General features: G+C 49.1%; 1 protein-coding gene across 2 annotated transcripts in view; it reads left to right on the top strand.

Annotated features, from left to right (window-relative positions):
- Positions 1 to 16,594, top strand: part of ARID1A (AT-rich interaction domain 1A) — a 67,079-nt gene extending 50,485 nt beyond the window's left edge. The window contains exons 7-20 of one of the 2 annotated variants that reach the window (XM_025856786.2): positions 231 to 398; positions 1,036 to 1,348; positions 2,673 to 2,818; positions 2,914 to 3,023; positions 4,248 to 4,457; positions 6,953 to 7,160; positions 8,487 to 8,619; positions 8,792 to 8,967; positions 9,314 to 9,464; positions 9,546 to 9,674; positions 9,759 to 9,855; positions 10,330 to 11,221; positions 11,569 to 11,699; positions 13,493 to 16,594. In XM_025856786.2, the coding sequence (XP_025712571.1) occupies positions 231 to 398; positions 1,036 to 1,348; positions 2,673 to 2,818; positions 2,914 to 3,023; positions 4,248 to 4,457; positions 6,953 to 7,160; positions 8,487 to 8,619; positions 8,792 to 8,967; positions 9,314 to 9,464; positions 9,546 to 9,674; positions 9,759 to 9,855; positions 10,330 to 11,221; positions 11,569 to 11,699; positions 13,493 to 15,223 (4,595 nt within the window). In that variant the 3' untranslated portion in view covers positions 15,224 to 16,594. The remainder of the gene's footprint in view (positions 1 to 230; positions 399 to 1,035; positions 1,349 to 2,672; positions 2,819 to 2,913; positions 3,024 to 4,247; positions 4,458 to 6,952; positions 7,161 to 8,486; positions 8,620 to 8,791; positions 8,968 to 9,313; positions 9,465 to 9,545; positions 9,675 to 9,758; positions 9,856 to 10,329; positions 11,222 to 11,568; positions 11,700 to 13,492) is intronic. The other variant, XM_025856787.2, reaches the window with a different exon arrangement.
- Positions 16,595 to 18,229: the final 1,635 nt, after the last annotated feature.

Raw genomic sequence — 18,229 nt, 5'->3', positions numbered from 1 at the left:
TGCTGTTTGTCTTTTCAGACCCCCATTTAGTAGAAACAGTTGGCATGCCCTGGTTGGTGGCTATGTCACTTTGGAGGGTGCCTAAAAGAGCACATAATTATATAGCAAATAAGATAGAGACTTCGTAGGTAGTTGCTAAAGAAAATGTAGATGGTGAGGTCTTATGATAAGGGAGAACATGTGTTCTCATTGTACTGAGGTAATAATATATGGACACTATCCACAAATAGGTTACATGCAGAGGAACCCCCAGATGCCCCAGTACAGTTCCCCCCAGCCCGGCTCGGCCTTATCTCCGCGTCAGCCTTCGGGTGGACAGATGCACACAGGCATGGGCTCCTACCAGCAGAACTCCATGGGGAGCTATGGTCCCCAGGGGGGTCAGTACGGCCCACAGGGTGAGTATGCAGCCCAGTTAGGAGTACATAGAGGTGTGTACATATGCTGCTCTCCGGGTTGTAAGAGTAGGACTGCCCTTTGCTTTAAATGCACCAAAGCCAGGCCCTAAAATAGGGCAGGACTGTCACCATGGGAAAGTCCCTGAATATCCCTGAGCCTCTCTTTCATCCGTAAAATGGGGAGAAGGTGTTTACCCCAAGACTGGGCAAACATTTAATGGCAATTAAAGTAAATTAGTCCTAATAGAATGTATCTTTCCTCAAAATGAGCCCTGGATGGATCTAAAGCTGAAGTCTTACACAGAGCATGGAAGAGACGGCAGATTACCTATGTAGAAAGGAAGGAGTTCTGGGAGTTGAGGGGCCTGGGTAGCAGCAAAGCCTGCCAGCAAGCCTTGCTCTGTGCTGCACTAGCTTTAGGATGAGAGGACAACTGAGGCCTGCCTTTCTGTGTTTCTGGCCTCCTCCCCCCTTTTTTTATGGGGTGAAGGCTGCCATGAAGTTGGTCTCTTATCAGACCAAATAGTGAGTGATTCCTATCATTTATTATCTTTGGAGTTTTAGAGCTGAGCGAGATTAAGGAATTGCTAGTGAGTCATTAACCAGGTCTCTGCGTCTTCTCTTCTTTCCTTCCCAGGAGGCTACCCCAGGCAGCCAAACTATAATGCCTTGCCCAATGCTAACTACCCCAGTGCAGGCATGGCCGGAAGTATGAACCCTATGGGTGCTGGAGGTCAGATGCATGGGCAGCCTGGCATCCCACCTTATGGCACACTCCCTCCAGGGAGAATGAGTCATGCCTCCATGGGCAACCGGCCTTATGGCCCTAACATGGCCAATATGCCACCTCAGGTTGGGTCAGGGATGTGTCCCCCACCAGGGGGCATGAACCGGAAAACTCAAGAAACTGCTGTCGCCATGCATGTTGCTGCCAACTCTATCCAAAACAGGTAAGGCCTGGGAAGTGAAGAGGGTGTCAGCAGAAGGAAATAAATTGTAAAGTGATTTGGGTTGTTGAGATGCTTCTGGATCTGAACCATGCCATCTTGGTAAATATGTATTTTATTGAGAGCTCTTTAGAAAACTGGGTTTCCCTACAATTGGAAAGAAAACCAACAAAAGTGCTGGTTCTTTTTTTTTTTTAATTTTTATTGTTATGTTAATCACCATACATTACATCATTAGTTTTTGATGTACTGTTTCATGATTCATTGTTTGTGCATAACACCCAGTGCTCTACGCAGAATGTGCCCTCTTTAATACCCATCACCAGGCTAACAAAAGTGCTGATTCTTAAGCATCTTCAGTTGGTATCAAATTTCACATGTCCAGATACTGTATGTAAAGAACTTTAGAAAGCATAGGTTATTTTGATGAGTAAAATAAGTTTTCAGAGTTTCTCCATTTCTTCTGTCAGTCTAGTTTTTTGGTTTCCAAAAGGATTTTAATGATACACATGACTTGGATCTGTAGTGTGAGAAATAGAGGATGGTAAGGTTGTGGTTTGCCATTTCTCTACTGTTCTGTGTGGTTCTTCGTGTTTGAATCTGGCACTAAAGTGCAGAGAGCTCATGTGATTTGGTTTAATGACTTTGAAGATTCATCCATTCTTCCTTGGACACTCACTTTGGTGGCCGTTCACTTCAGTGAATATGATTCTACTGGCTTTTGAAGGCTCTGTCTGTGTACTCCTCTGTTGGTGGCTACAGTTCTTACAGTGACTCTTGTCTTACTGGAATGCTTATGAACTAAGGTAGAATAGGGGGGTTAATGGTAAAGAGATGGGTTTGGTAGTGTTTCAGAATGATGGAAGCATAGAGTTTGCAGTAGGTCCATCAAGAAAGCACCTCCAGGTGCTATGCCATGAGGGGTCCAGTTTGGTTGGGTTTTGACATGACAGAGTGGTAAAATCTAGGCCTTTTGCCATAAAGAGGGCCCTTCAATGGAAACACATTTTGACACTGGAGGTGACTTAGAGGGAGGCAGTACTTAAGAGACATAGTAGGGGTCCCTTCTCCAAGGATTGTATCCTTTAAAATTGAACTATGGTTTCCTGTTTGGAGCCCGAACCATCTTAGAACCTTTTGTGGGAGGTAATAGATAGGAATGTCTGGGTCAGGTGGTACATGGTTGTGGTTTGGAAAACCCATAAACTTTCTCCCTGTAAGCCTTACTAGATGATCTTGGCTCACAAACTATTTAGCTCAGGTCCAAATATGAAAGCTCAGTGTGTCTAACTCTTGTCTCTCTGTCACTTTCCATCTTCTTCCTCAGGCCACCAGGCTACCCCAATATGAATCAGGGGGGCATGATGGGAACTGGACCTCCCTACGGACAAGGGATTAATAGTATGGCTGGCATGATCAACCCTCAGGGACCCCCGTATCCCATGGGTGGGACCATGGCCAACAATTCAGCAGGTAAGTCCAAGTCCTTGCTCATCCCAGGAATTTCTTCCAGAATGATCTTCATGTCACAAACTTACTGGACTTGAGATTTTTTTTCTCTTTTATAGGGATGGCAGCCAGCCCAGAGATGATGGGCCTTGGGGACGTCAAGTTAACTCCAGCCACCAAAATGAACAACAAGGCAGATGGGACACCCAAGACAGAATCCAAATCCAAGGTAATGATTTATATCCTGACTCCTCTCAACTCGCTGTCCCATCCTCTCCAGGGATAGGAAGGAAAAAGAAAAGAGGGTGACTAGACTCTAGCCTTTTATGACATGGATTAGATCATCTCAGAAAAGGCTGATCATCTTGAACATGAAGGGTCCCAGGCTAGTAGCTCATTGAATTAGATTTCAGTTAGCCTAAGGGGTCCTGATGTAAATAACACAATGTTCTCACAGCTGTCTGTGATAGAGGAAATGCCAGGCCTGCAGTGTAGAATTCTCTGTAATGCCCTTTGTGAAACTGTGCACCCTGTCCTCATGCATTGATAGGTGGTGTGTGCCATGGGCAACTAGTTGCTCTTCTCTTCCTGGACCTTACTCCAAGCAGCAGGAATGGTTGGTGCCCTGTGTTCTATAGAGAGGAAAATGAGGCAGGTGGGGTTTGGGTCCTTGCTTGGCCTCCCTGTAGGATGGTCCTGAGTGTGCTATCTGTTGGGTTGTGTGGCAGTCTGGGGACCTGCTCAGTGTTTGAATCATTTGAAACATTTCTGCCCTTTGTCATGCCCCATTTTCCCCATCTTACAAAGTACGGGAAATAAAAATGTACAGCTGCCACGTCCTGTGGACCTTCACCTCTGACTCTCAGACCCTTTTAGCCATCCTCCTGTCTGGGACAGGATATTTAACATCCAAAGCCTTTCAGGCAGGCAGGAGACCCTTCCTTTCTTGAGAGGAGGAAGTTTCTTTTCATTTCAGTCCATTCCATTGTCTCAAAATCAACGTTTTGAGTTTCTTGAGTTCTCTGAAACAGTCTATAAAATCATGCCCAGCCTCCTGGGTAATAGCATGGAGGTAGAATAGTGACATTGTTGTCAGGTGGATAAGGGTTTGACACTTAGCTCTGCTACTTAAAAACAATGAGATTTCAGGAATGGCCTCCTGTGCCTGCTTCCTTATCTTTGAAGAGGAGGATAATTAATAATACCTGATATATAAAGGCGTCTAGCACGGCACCCAATGCATAATATATAGGCAGTGTTAGCTTCCTTCCTTTACAGGAAGAATTTCTAGCTCCCATTTGGTCTTTTGACCTTGCAAAGGCAAGGTACATGTTACTGACTACCCCAGAATAAGAAGCTTTACCAATGCCCTAATCAAGGGACTTCTGAGACCACCCTTAGCATAGGCTTTGAATCTGACCGGTTCCTATGAATCTTGACCTGCCCCTTCCAGAAATCCAGTTCTTCTACTACAACCAATGAGAAGATCACCAAGTTGTATGAGCTGGGTGGTGAGCCTGAGAGGAAGATGTGGGTGGACCGTTATCTGGCCTTCACGGAGGAGAAGGCCATGGGCATGACAAATCTGCCTGCTGTGGGTAGGAAACCTCTGGACCTCTATCGCCTCTATGTGTCTGTGAAGGAGATTGGTGGATTGACTCAGGTGAGTGCCTAGCACTTGGCTTCCTCTGTGGTTTCAACAAGCCTCTCTCTAGGTACTCAGTGGCTTCACCTGGTGCCAAGCATCCCACAGGGGCATCACCGTCTCCTGCTCTCTGAGGCACATACTGACAGACTGGAAGCACAGGGCTTCCAGAAGATAAGACAAAGACAGGAGGCTGAGACCTCCCTGGGTGGTAGTAGGAAGTATTAGCAATGAGTTTACCATATGTCTAGGGTCTCACTGGGGTACAAAGATAGGGAAAATGCGGGAGGCAGTTTGACATAGTAAGCAAGGGCACGGTTTGGAGAGATGAGTCAGGTTTTGAATTCTTTCTTAGCCACTTTAACAACACATGTGACCTTAATCAAGGTGAATGACCACTCTGAGCCCTAACATATTTGTAAAGTAGGGATAGTGTATATCCTGCTAGACTGTCAAAAGCTAGAAAAATACGCAAAGCTTGCAGCAAGGTTTCTGCCATATAAATTGGTCTGCAAGATGGTACAGGTGTAGCCGGAGTAGTTGCTGACCCTTTCCTTCCAATCCCAGTGAAGATGGGATTTCAGGAGCTATTTAATAGAAATAGCTTATGAAGGATGAAATAGGTGGAGAAGTTGTGTTTAGTTATTCCATATGGCATACTTAAGTGAATGCAGTAATCTGTGCTAAAAACCTCTGAACTGAATACCACCCTGAGCCTTGCCCCTGCTCTGATACCTTATAGCATTGCTTTACACTCAGCCCAGGAGGCAAATAGTTGAGGCAATGCTGTGCTTTGGGAACTTTCCTCCTGTGCGTGTTCTGTAGTCATCAGATCAGGAGCCTGCTGTTGGATCTGAGTTTGTGGCTGAGCTCAGGGGGAGGCGTGGCGGGGAGAGACGTGTTCCAAACCTTCTAAATCAGAAGAGGAAAACAGCTGTCACCAGCAGAAAAGAAAGTGATTGGAATGAAGCCAACCAACAGTCAGTTATGAATTCCTTCTCCCTTCAGGCTTTATTCCCCTCCCCCACAAAGGAAAACAAAACAAAACAAGACACGTGCACACTGCCACATAACTGGCGTGGGAAGCAAAGCCACAGCAGGCTTCTGAGGTGACCCTGGGCTTATTCCTGCCATTCTCCCTGGTACTGAGTTCTCCTAGTCGGGCTTCTCCTGCCTGTAAGGAAAGGGAGGGGGCGTCGGGTTAGGTTCGGCATACTTTTGATTGGATAGGCTTCTGGATTCACCGAACCTAGGATGCGGTACAGAGGGAATCCCGAAGCCTGCACCTGTCTTCCAGTTTGCAAAAGGATGCCAGCCTTTTAGGTGCTGTGATGTAATTGAATGCTAAAGTCGGTGGGAGTTCAGAGGAGAAAGAGTGCTGTTATAAGTTTGTGAAGCTTCCAAGAAGGCAGAAGATGAGTCCTGAGCTTCTGTGAAGGATTAGTAGGGTGTAGGTAGAGGAAGGGGTCATCCAGTTGACCGGCCTACGTGGCATGGAGATACAGGAGAGAGTCCGGAATATACCCAACCAGCTCCATCCCCAGCCTTCAGGCTTCAGCTCAGATGTTAGCCTGCTCTGGAAAGTGTTCCTGGTCACCTCCCCGCCATCTAGGTTGTCCCTCTCTTTGCTTCCTTATCACTCTTCTCTCTGGTATCACAGGTACCAGGTCAGTAGATACCACAACATGTTGGGCTTCGTTTGTGCGTTGGGCCTGGAAAGCTGGTGTTCCCAGCCTTTGGGGTGGATGAGTAAGCATAAGAATACATGAAGAAGGAGACTTGCCTGGCTAGAGCAGAAAGACCATCTAATTGTAGGGATTGGGGAATGGTCTTGGTCAGTGTGTCCTGAAGCTTAGGAAAGGAGACAAGTATAGGCTGGCCGCTGGGAGGGCACAGAGAAGTTAGAGGGCCTGAGGCGTCTCCTGGACAATCAGGACAGTGACTGGTGAGGGAAGAAGGGGGCTTGTAGTTCGTGACATGTCACTGAGAAGCAGGGCAGCAGTGGCACAAGAATGTAAAATTTGCAAAGAGCCCCACAACGAGAAAACAGCCCACATATGGAAACCTCCAGTTTGACAAAGTAAGTCTAGCAGAGTGGTAGCTGATATTGCCACGTCTCAATCAAAATGTTGATTTTTATTGTTGCCTTTGAAGGGGTTTGGGTGTGATGGTGATTTGCACACCATTTTTCAGTTGTATACTCGTGTAAAGCATCATACCTTCTGAATTCTGTTCTCTCCCATTAATAATGATGTGAAATTTGCCCTCTTTTGAATAAGCACTGTCTGCTAGTTGCAGTGATCTATGGATAGAGCCTCTTGAGGGTAGAGGGCAGCTAGCCATGGATTTAACACTTGTTGTGGAGTCTGCACTGAGGGGGGTTAACTTTGGTCGTTAACTGAGAACTGCGATTCCGTAAGAGATGAGTGCCTGGTAACCTGATGGGGTTTGGGGCTTGTGAGCAGGAAGACCAGGTGGAAGATGTACCTCGACTCTTCTGGTTGGTTGTACAGGTCAACAAGAACAAAAAATGGCGGGAACTTGCGACCAACCTCAATGTGGGCACCTCAAGCAGTGCTGCCAGCTCCTTGAAAAAGCAGTACATCCAGTGTCTCTATGCCTTTGAGTGCAAGATTGAACGGGGAGAAGACCCTCCCCCAGACATCTTTGCAGCTGCTGATTCCAAGAAGTCTCAGCCCAAGATCCAGCCTCCCTCTCCTGGTAAGGATCGGGTGAACAGCCCCACTAAGGCTCACCCTTCACGGGGAGCATTCAGGGGTCCAGGCTCCTTATTCAGCAGCGCCTGGCCCCAGGGACACGTGTGCTGCCCTGTCCTACCCCAGGGCTTACCACGCTGGCAGAACTAAAGAGCGGACAGTGGCGACTCCCTTGAGAGGTAGTCTGCAGCAGCCCTTAAGTTTTAATTTTCATTGTGCACCTGGCATCTTGCCAAATGTTTGTAAACTAGCGAGTAGGAGGGACACCAGAGGAGTAGGGAAATCTGACAAATCTCAGTGAGGCAGGGCCATCTGGGAGCTTTGGCCCACTGATGTCAGCGCCTCAGAATGCAGCTCAGACTAGAGCCCTGAATTCCCCAGGGAGCTGAGATGCTAATGAATGGGAAGGAGGGGGTGGGGAGGGGATATGAATGGAACTCTCTGATGGGAGTGCCTCTGCCCACCCTCCTTTCTGAGAGGAGGCTGGGGCCTGGGCAAGCATGGGGAGGGAAGAAGGCCAGGGCTCCTAGAAGGTGGGTGTAAACACATGTGCCCTGGTGTTGACCTCTGAGGGTGTAATGAGTGCCTGAGATGACTCATCAGCTGGGGAGGCCTAAGCAGTGGGATATCTGCTGCTGGGAATGGTAACTAATGGAAACATTAATTACTGGTAGTTCTGCTCGGATCAGCTTAGAAGAACATTGGAACCTGAGAGGTGACACTATGCTAGATGCTTGTGACTAGGACCTCCTAGGTTCCTAAAGTACACTGAAGGTTTGGGGCAAGATGGAGCCTTCCTACCCAGGATTCCAGGGGCTCTGACCGGGAACTTGTGCACCAGCATTACAGGGTTTAGTAGGTTAGACAGAGTCCTTGGGGAAGTAAAGAAAAGTAGTCAGGGAAGCTGGCAGAGACGCAAGGAAACACTAGCATGGTGATGGCATTGCCACATTACTCCTGCTCTCCAAATGTGAAACAGTATCAAGGAGCAATAGAACCTCAAATTCCCCAGGGCACCTGGGCGGCTCAGTCAGTTAAGCATCCGACTCTTGATCTCAGCCCAGGTCTTGATCTCAGGGTCGTGAGTTCAAGCCCCACGTCAGGCTCCACACTGGGCATGGAGCCTATATTTAAAAAAAAAAGAAGAAGAACCCTCAAATTCCCTTTTTATTACCTGGCCTTACATATTCCCTGCTGAGAAGGGTGATTTAGGCTTTAAAGAACCCCAGCTTTAGCCTTATAACAGTCCTTTCCAAAGAAACCCCAGGGCATTTGTATATTTCTGTGAGAGTTAAACACTTGCCAGCTCACCCCACATCTCTGTCCACAGCGGGATCTGGGTCTATGCAGGGGCCACAGACACCTCAGTCAACCAGCAGTTCCATGGCAGAAGGAGGAGACCTGAAGCCACCAACTCCAGCATCCACACCACACAGTCAGATCCCCCCCTTGCCAGGCATGAGGTAAGGCCAGAAGCAGGGGCAGGTGGCTTGGAGGACCTGGGCAGAAGTGCATGAGCTTCTGTGCAGCCCAGGTGGTCCCTGCTCGGCCCACCCAGCCAGGGACTCTCACGTGCCCTGCTTAACTGAGGGAATTGCTTTATTTGGGGTTTAATTGGCTTTCCTCACTCTGGAGCAGGAGCAATTCGGTTGGGATCCAGGATGCCTTTCCTGATGGAAGTGACCCCACATTCCAGAAGCGGAATTCCATGACTCCAAACCCTGGGTACCAGCCCAGTATGAATACCTCTGACATGATGGGGCGCATGTCCTACGAGCCAAATAAGGATCCTTATGGCGGCATGAGGAAAGGTGACCAACTGCTTGAGGACAGGGCCAGGGAGATGGGGGGATATCTTGAGAGTGGTTCACAGTTCTTGTTAAGCCATTCTCAGAGATAAGGCCTTTCCAGACCCAACCACCACTCTTCATCCCTACCTCCTTTCTTGTCTCCCTCTCCCTGGCCTCACCTTGTCACACCTTAACAAGTACATGCTCTTTGATGGTTGGAGCCTCTTTAGATCTCTTCTGAACCCGTCAGGAAAACTGTAGGAACAAACCTGAGCCCTGAAGAGGGCTTGGTCTTTGGGGCAGGCAAAGTGTAGGCTGCAAGGCCTACTGGCTTACCGGTTTGCTCACACTTTATTTCTGCGCACAGCTCCAGGGAGCGATCCTTTCATGTCCTCGGGGCAGGGCCCCAACGGCGGGATGGGAGACCCCTACAGCCGAGCTGCCGGCCCTGGGCTGGGAAATGTGGCGATGGGACCGCGACAGCACTATCCCTATGGAGGGCCTTATGACAGAGTGAGGTGAGCGTGGCCCCTGCTCCTGTCCCACCCCAGCCCCCCACAGCTATTGTGGACTCAATCCACTGCTCCACCTGTGTACAGGACGGAGCCTGGAATAGGACCCGAGGGAAACATGGGCACCGGAGCCCCACAGCCGAATCTCATGCCTTCCAACCCAGACTCGGGGATGTACTCTCCCAGCCGCTACCCCCCGCAGCAGCAGCAGCAGCGGTGAGTGAAGGCTGCTATCAGTGTCGCTGTGGCTCAGGCTTTGCCACTTCCCGCCCTGATCCTCTGATTCTCTCCCTCCTACAGACATGATTCCTATGGCAATCAGTTCTCCACTCAAGGCACCCCTTCCGGCAGCCCCTTCCCCAGCCAGCAGACCACACTGTATCAGCAGCAGCAGCAGGTGAGGAGGGCAGCTGGGTGCGCCGACATACAGGTTCCCCCCCCGGGAGCCGGTTAGAGGACTGAGTTGGAGAGTTTAAGGAGGGCTTGCTCTAGATACTTTGGTATGCTCCCACCCACATAGTTCTGCTGAAGAGCCGAGCCCTCAATCTCATCCCTGTTCAGATTCCAGTCCAGTCTCACTAGTTCTCCAAAAGAGCTAGAAACCGATCTTATTTTGATTTTTGAACTTTTCTACATTTTTCTACCTAGAGCAAGGGAGAACCGGGGGAAATAGGGACTGATTCTTGCTTTCAGAAACAACTTCAAAAGATCATTTGTAAAGGTGATTCCTTTCTTCCCTTAGAGTCCCCGTCCTCCCCTGGAGGCACAGAAGTAAGCCCGGCAGGTGTCTGGTGTAGCCATCTCGGCAGCTGTGCATCTTGTGTCCCTGCGTGCAGAATATTAACTGCCCCTCTGCTTGTCCCTGTCTTAGAATTACAAACGGCCGATGGATGGCACATATGGCCCTCCTGCCAAGCGGCACGAAGGGGAGATGTACAGCGTGCCGTACAGCACGGGGCAGGGGCAGCCCCAACAGCAGCAGTTGCCCCCAGCCCAGCCCCAGCCTGCCAGCCAGCAGCAAGCCACCCAGCCTTCCCCTCAGCAAGATGTGTATAACCAGTATGGCAACGCCTATCCTGCCACGGCCACCGCTGCTACTGAGCGCCGACCAGCGGGCGGCCCCCAGAACCAGTTTCCATTCCAGTTTGGCCGAGACCGTGTCTCTGCGCCCCCTGGCTCCAATGCCCAGCAGAACATGCCACCGCAGATGATGGGCGGCCCCATACAAGCATCGGCTGAGGTCGCTCAGCAAGGCACCATGTGGCAGGGGCGTAATGACATGACCTACAATTACACCAACAGGCAGAGCACTGGCTCTGCCCCCCAGGGCCCCGCCTATCATGGCGTGAACCGAACAGATGAAATGCTGCATACGGATCAGAGGGCCAACCATGAAGGCCCGTGGCCTTCCCATGGCACACGGCAGCCCCCATATGGTCCCTCTGCCCCCGTGCCCCCCATGACAAGGCCCCCTCCTTCCAACTACCAGCCCCCACCAAGCATGCAGAATCACATTCCTCAGGTATCCAGCCCCGCTCCCCTGCCCCGGCCAATGGAGAACCGCACCTCTCCTAGCAAGTCTCCATTCCTACACTCTGGGATGAAGATGCAAAAGGCAGGTCCCCCGGTACCTGCCTCGCACATAGCACCTGCCCCCGTGCAGCCACCCATGATTCGGCGGGACATCACCTTCCCACCTGGCTCTGTCGAAGCAACACAGCCCGTGTTGAAGCAGAGGAGGCGGCTCACGATGAAAGACATTGGTAAGGAAACCTCCCTGGTAAGGTTGCTTCATCTGCCCCTTAAAATCTTGTCCATTTTTCTGTCTCCATCCTAATATCCCGGATGGGATAAGATCTTGGTCCAGTGTTGTCTAAAATAGAGCCAAAGAACTTTGGATAAGGAAAACAGCTGATTTCAGGCTTTACCAAAAGAAGCGCCATGCAGTGATGTCCTAAGGGAGCCTAGAAGCAGATGTGTGTCCTCTCCTAGATAGGAACTGCCTCCCGCCATGTGTTACCTTCAGAGTAGCCTGACTGATGGGCCAGCCCTGGGGGAGCATCTGGCCACCCTGGGCTTGGTAGATGGGCGACATGGAGGTTTATTTCAGGAACCCCGGAGGCATGGCGGGTAATGATGTCCCTCAAGTCTGGGCTGCTGGCAGAGAGCACATGGGCATTAGACACCATTAACATCCTGCTGTATGATGACAACAGCATCATGACCTTCAACCTCAGTCAGGTGAGTACAGGTGCCTGGGAAAGATTGGAAGAATGGGAGGGCCTGGGACCTTGAAGTAGACCGCACTAAGTGACACGGGGGATTAAGCCATCCCCGGCCAACATGGTCTCCCCTCTCTCGCTCACTCTCTGGTATCTTCCGTGCCAGTGCTTTGATTCCATGCCAGTACTGTGCCACTGGCCATGGGCCCAGAACACTGAGAACAATAATAATTTGTGTAAGGTATCAGGATTGACTTCAAAGGGAATTTGGGAGAAACTTTTTGGTATTTATTGGTAAGAAATGCAGATTCTGTTGATGTGTGTGAAGACACCCAACTTTCAAGACTACCAAGAAAAACCTGTGGTCTTTATTAGTGAGCACAGCAGTTTCTTTCTTCTTCCCTGTCTTCATGCACTGTGAATATAGGAGGTCTTTATTGATCCCGTTTTCCTAAGGTGTAGAAGGAGAAGTGAAGTCTGCTTGTGGGTGGTGGTGGTGGTATTTTAATTATGTTCTTGCAGAGGTGATTCTCCAGATCCTCCCTCCACAGGACGTGCACCTTGAGTCTTCCCAATAGCTAGGAAGAGTTTCTGCTGCACCATCCCACTCTTTGTTTTGATCATCCTTAGCGTACCTAGCAACCTATCTATCAAGGAGCTGACTAGACAGATTGTTAAGAGTTACCCATTTCGTGTGCCGTCACTTTGTGCTAGGTCCTTTATATGTTCTTTCATATCATCTTCACAACAGCCTTCTGAGACACATGTGGCCTCCTAGAGAAGAGTAAATAGGCTCAGAGTCTTATCTTTGCCCAAGTTCACAGTCTTTCTGATTCCAAGGCCCAACTTTATGTCCATTACATAAAATTGCCCCGCATGAGAAGGAGAAGGAACAGATTTTGATTGAGCAATTTCCCTATGCCAGGCATTTGGTATATTCCATTTAGACCTCAGAACAGTCGTGTCAAGTGTAGGAATTTCCACTGCGGTCAGTGGAAAGATAGAAGTGGTATCGGTACAGAGTTAATCACATGGCTAGTTCCTCGAAAAGCCAGAGCGCAAACCTAGATCTTTCTAATTCTAAAGCCCTTATTTTTTCCATTCTGCTTTACTCTCTTTGGCCAGAGATTAACCTGACTGGAGATTAGTGTTTTCTTCTAGAGGCAAATAACCTATACAGGATCCAAGCTGGAACTTGGGTCTACCTAGCACCAGCTTGGACCAATGTTTGGAGGACTGAAGCCTCATCCCACTCATTATGTTGCATGATTGATTCATGGAGGTCCAGCCTCCTGGAATGTTAGGGAGCTTGGAGAAGAGAGCAGGTCAACATCTGTCCACACTGCTTTCCCTTTCTCAGCTTGTGTTGAAGGGATCATTCCACCATGCCTAGCCTTGGGCTATACTTGGCAGTGGAATATAGAGAGTGTCTTAAGAGGGACAGTGTCAATGACCAGCAGGTAGGAAACTGGGCCTGGTGAAGAAAAGCAGGAATTGGTTGGGAAGAGGAGGCCGAGAGGTGAGGTGCAGAGCTGTCGGTCAGCATGTCCGTCCTGCTGGAGGCAGGTTACGTGAAGGTAGGCTGAGCAGAAGGAAGAACTGTGCGCTGGGCATAGGAAAGATTGAATGTCTTACTCTGTGGAGAGCCTTTGGGAAAGGAGCAACTCTGTCTTTCCTGGGGATACAGATGTCTGACCTACAAGGAAAGAAGGGGAGATTAGGTAGAGGACTGTGGGAGTCCTCTCAGATCAAGGATTCTCTCCTTTGGCCCACTTTTCTCCCTTCATTTATTTCCTGTTTTTCTCTTTTTAGCTCCCAGGTTTGCTAGAGCTCCTTGTGGAATATTTCCGACGTTGCCTGATCGAGATCTTTGGCATTTTAAAGGAGTATGAGGTGGGTGACCCAGGACAGAGAACACTACTGGACCCTGGGAGATTCAGCAAGGCGTCTAGTCCAGCCCCCATGGAGGGGGAGGAGGAGGAAGACCTTCCAGGTCCTAAACTAGAGGAGGAAGAAGAGGAGGAAGTAGTGGAAAATGATGAGGAGATGGCCTTTTCGGGCAAGGACAAGGCAGCCTCAGAGAGTAGTGAGGAGAAACTGATTAGTAAGTTTGACAAGCTTCCAGTAAAGATCGTGCAGAAGAATGACCCGTTTGTGGTGGACTGCTCAGATAAGCTTGGGCGCGTGCAGGAGTTTGACAGTGGCCTGCTGCACTGGCGGATTGGTGGGGGGGACACCACTGAGCATATCCAGACCCACTTTGAGAGCAAGACAGAGCTGCTGCTGACCCGGCCTCATGTGCCCTGCCCACCAGTCACCCGGAAACATGTCACAGCAGCAGAGGGTACGCCAGGGACAACAGAACAGGAGGGCCCCCCGCCTGATGGCCCTCCAGAGAAACGGATCACAGCCACAATGGATGACATGTTGTCCACCCGGTCTAGCACGTTGACCGAGGAGGGAGCTAAGAATGCAGAGGCCACCAAGGAGAGCAGCAAGTTTCCATTCGGCATCAGCCCGGCACAGAGCCACCGGAACATCAAGATCCTAGAGGATGAACCCCACAGTAAAGATGAGACCCCACTGTGTACCCTTCTGGACTGGCAGGATTCCCTCGCTAAGCGCTGCGTCTGTGTCTCCAATACCATCCGAAGCCTGTCGTTTGTGCCCGGCAACGACTTTGAGATGTCCAAACACCCGGGGCTGCTGCTGATCCTGGGCAAGCTGATCCTCCTGCACCACAAGCACCCAGAGCGGAAGCAGGCACCACTGACTTACGAGAAGGAGGAGGAGCAGGACCAAGGGGTGAGCTGCAACAAAGTGGAGTGGTGGTGGGACTGCTTGGAGATGCTCCGGGAAAACACCTTGGTCACGCTTGCCAACATCTCGGGGCAGTTGGACCTCTCCCCATACCCTGAGAGCATTTGCCTGCCTGTCCTGGACGGACTCCTACACTGGGCAGTCTGCCCTTCAGCTGAAGCCCAGGACCCCTTCTCCACCCTGGGCCCCAACGCCGTCCTCTCCCCCCAGAGACTGGTCTTGGAAACCCTCAGCAAACTCAGCATCCAGGACAACAATGTGGACCTGATCCTGGCCACGCCCCCCTTCAGCCGCCTGGAGAAGTTGTATAGCACCATGGTGCGCTTCCTCAGTGACCGAAAGAACCCGGTGTGCCGGGAGATGGCCGTGGTTCTGCTGGCCAACCTGGCGCAGGGCGACAGCCTGGCAGCCCGCGCCATCGCCGTGCAGAAGGGCAGCATCGGCAACCTCCTTGGCTTCCTGGAGGACAGCCTTGCTGCCACCCAGTTCCAGCAGAGCCAGGCCAGCCTGCTCCACATGCAGAACCCGCCCTTCGAGCCAACTAGTGTGGACATGATGCGGCGGGCTGCCCGCGCGCTGCTGGCCCTGGCCAAGGTGGACGAGAACCACTCGGAGTTCACGCTGTACGAGTCACGGCTGTTGGACATCTCGGTATCACCGTTGATGAACTCATTGGTTTCACAAGTCATTTGTGATGTACTGTTTTTGATTGGCCAGTCATGACAGCCGTGGGACACCTCCCTCCCTGTGTGTGTGTGCGTGTGTGGAGAACTTAGAAACTGACTGTTGCCCTTTATTTATGCAAAACCACCTCAGAATCCAGTTTACCCTGTGCTGTCCAGCTTCTCCCTTGGGTAAAAAGTCTCTCCTGTTTCTCTTTCCTTCTCCTCTCCCGCCCCCCTCCCCCCCACCTCACACCTTTCTGTTCCTTGTCCTCACCTTACCCCCCTCAGGACCCCACCCTATTTGAAAAGACAAAGCTCTGCCTACATAGAAGACTTTTTTATTTTAACCAAAGTTACTGTCGTTTACAGTGAGTTTGGGGAAAAAATAAATAAATAAAATAAAATAAAAATGGCTTTCCCGGCCCTTGCATCAACGGGATGCCACATTTCATAACTGTTTTTAATGGTAAAAAAAAAAAAGGAAAAAAATACAAAAAAAAAACCTCTGAAGGACAAAAAAGGTGACTGCTGAACTGTGTGTGGTTTATTGTTGTACATTCACAATCTTGCAGGAGCCGAGAAGTTCGCAGTTGTGGACAGACCCTGTTCACTGGAGAGGCCTGTGCAGTAGAGTGTAGACCCTTTCATGTACTGTACTGTACACCTGATACTGTAAACATACTGTAATAATAATGTCTCACATGGAAACGAGAGAAAACGCTGGGTCAGCAGCAAGCTGTAGTTTTTAAAAATGTTTTTAGTTAAATGTTGAGGAGAAAAAAAAAAAAAGGCTTTTCCCCCAAAGTATCATGTGTGAACCTACAACACCCTGACCTCTTTCTCTCCTCCTTGATTGTATGAATAACCCTGAGATCACCTCTTAGAACTGGTTTTAACCTTTAGCTGCAGCGGCTGCGCTGCCACGTGTGTATATATCTGACGTTGTACATTGCACATACCCTTGGATCCCCACAGTTTGGTCCCCCTCCCAGCCGCCCCTTTATAGTATGACGAGTTAACAAGTTGGTGACCTGCACAAAGCGAGACACAGCTATTTAATCTCTTGCCAGACATCGCCCCTCTTGGCGCGATGCTGTACAGGTCTCTGTAAAAAGTCCTTGCTGTCTCAGCAGCCAATCAACTTATAGTTTATTTTTTTCTGGGTTTTTGTTTTGTTTTGTTTTCTTTCTAATCGAGGTGTGAAAAAGTTCTAGGTTCAGTTGAAGTTCCTGATGAAGAAACACAATTGAGATTTTTTCAGTGATAAAATCTGCATATTTGTATTTCAAACAATGTAGCTAAAACTTGATGTAAATTCCTCCTTTTTTCCTTTTTTGGCTTAATGAATATCATTTATTCAGTATGAAATCTTTATACTATATGTTCCACGTGTTAAGAATAAATGTACATTAAATCTTGGTAAGACGTTTGTGAGGCTTTTTACTGTTTTCAGGCAGTTTAACAACTTGATCTTTTGAGGGGAGTGGGGGGTTGCTGGTCCTGTTCTTGGAAATCTCCCTTGGTGTGCTCTCTTCCCTGAATGGTGGCGTCCTGGGCCCTGTCATTTCTGTACCATATTCTGCTCTACCTTCCACAGTGTAAGTAAATTTAAGAAAGCATCTGCAATGTTTCACCTGCAAAAGGAAGTTCTCGGCATAAAAGGCACGTTAGCCTCTTGAAATAAAATGGGTGTAAATAGCCAAAGAAATTTTGATGGTAGTCTAGAAAAAAAATTTTTTTTTTGAAATAGTTGGCTTAAGGGAGGATATCTGCTTTTCTAAGAAAAAAATTTTTTTAAGATTTATTTGACAGAGACACAGCAAGAGAGAGGGAACAAAAGCAGGGGGAGGGGGAGAGGGAGAAGCAGGCTTCCTGCTGAGCAGGGAGCCCGATGGGCTCGATCCCAGGACCCTGGAACCATGACCTGAGCCGAAGGCAGACGCTTAACGACTGAGCCACCCGGGTGCCCCTTTTCTAAGAAATTTTAACAGTAAGACAAGCATTTATCTCAAGGCAGCCTCCAACTCAACGGTGTGGAAGATTGATTTGAACACTCCCGAGCTAAAATGCCCTATCTTCCCCTAGAAACCTGCTTCTCCCATACCTTCCCCAGTAAACAACAACTCCATTGCTTGACAAAACAAAACAAAAAACTACTTTCATTTCCACATCTAGTCTGTTCGCACTCCCCAAAAAAAGAACCCTCAGCCGAGCCACTACCACTGTAGTTCGAGAAGCTATCCTATCGTTCTTAAATTCTTGAAATAGCCTCCTTGTTTCTGCTTTGCCTGGTTGAACCTATTCTTGACATTAGCAACCAGAACACTCCCTTTAAAACCTAAGATCAAAATCCTTCAGTCTTCTCACTCGGAGTAAAGTCCAGATCCTTATAATGACCTGCAAGACCCGTGGTCGTCTGGCTTGCCGTTAGATTTCTGGGCCCCTTTTCTCTGCCCCATTGCTCACTCCCCCCCAAAGAAATGTTTCCACCTTAGGGATTTCGTGTCTACTGTCCCCTCTGTCCAGAATACTCTTTGACCAGATAACTCTGTGACTGAAGTCCTCTTCGTGTCTTTGCTCAAATACTGTGTCGGCGAACCCTTCCCTAGCCACCTTATTTAGAATAGCAATCTCTGCTCCCCTGCCTTATTTCCCTCTCTGCCTTATTCTTTGTAGCCCTTGTTACGTCCGGCCTGTAGTACGGTTGCCCTTTGAACGGTGTGGAGGCCAGGGGTGCCAACACCCTGCCCGGGCAAAAATACTTGTATTTTTTTTTTCAAATTTTACAAATGTTGCTTCTATTTATTTTTACTTTTTTTAAGTAATCTTTACCCCCAACGTGGGGCGTGAAACCATGACCCCGAGATCAAGAGTCACATCCTCTACTGACTGAGCAAGCCAGGCACCCCCCCAGAAGTACATGTATAACTTTTGACTCCCCCCAAAACCTACACTAATACCCTACTGTTGACCGGAAGCCTTACTGATACATAAACAGTAGATCAACACCTTTCTTGTATGTTATCTGTATTATATGCAGTGTGCCTACAATCAAGTAAGGAAG

The sequence above is a fragment of the Callorhinus ursinus genome, unplaced genomic scaffold (genome assembly GCF_003265705.2).
Source record: "Callorhinus ursinus isolate GAN/ISIS: 27379988/994484 unplaced genomic scaffold, GSC_fseal_2.0 scaffold18, whole genome shotgun sequence".
Taxonomy (NCBI): Eukaryota; Metazoa; Chordata; class Mammalia; order Carnivora; family Otariidae; genus Callorhinus; species Callorhinus ursinus.
Note: the sequence above shows the minus strand (reverse complement) of the source record. Positions and strands in the feature narration are given on the sequence as shown.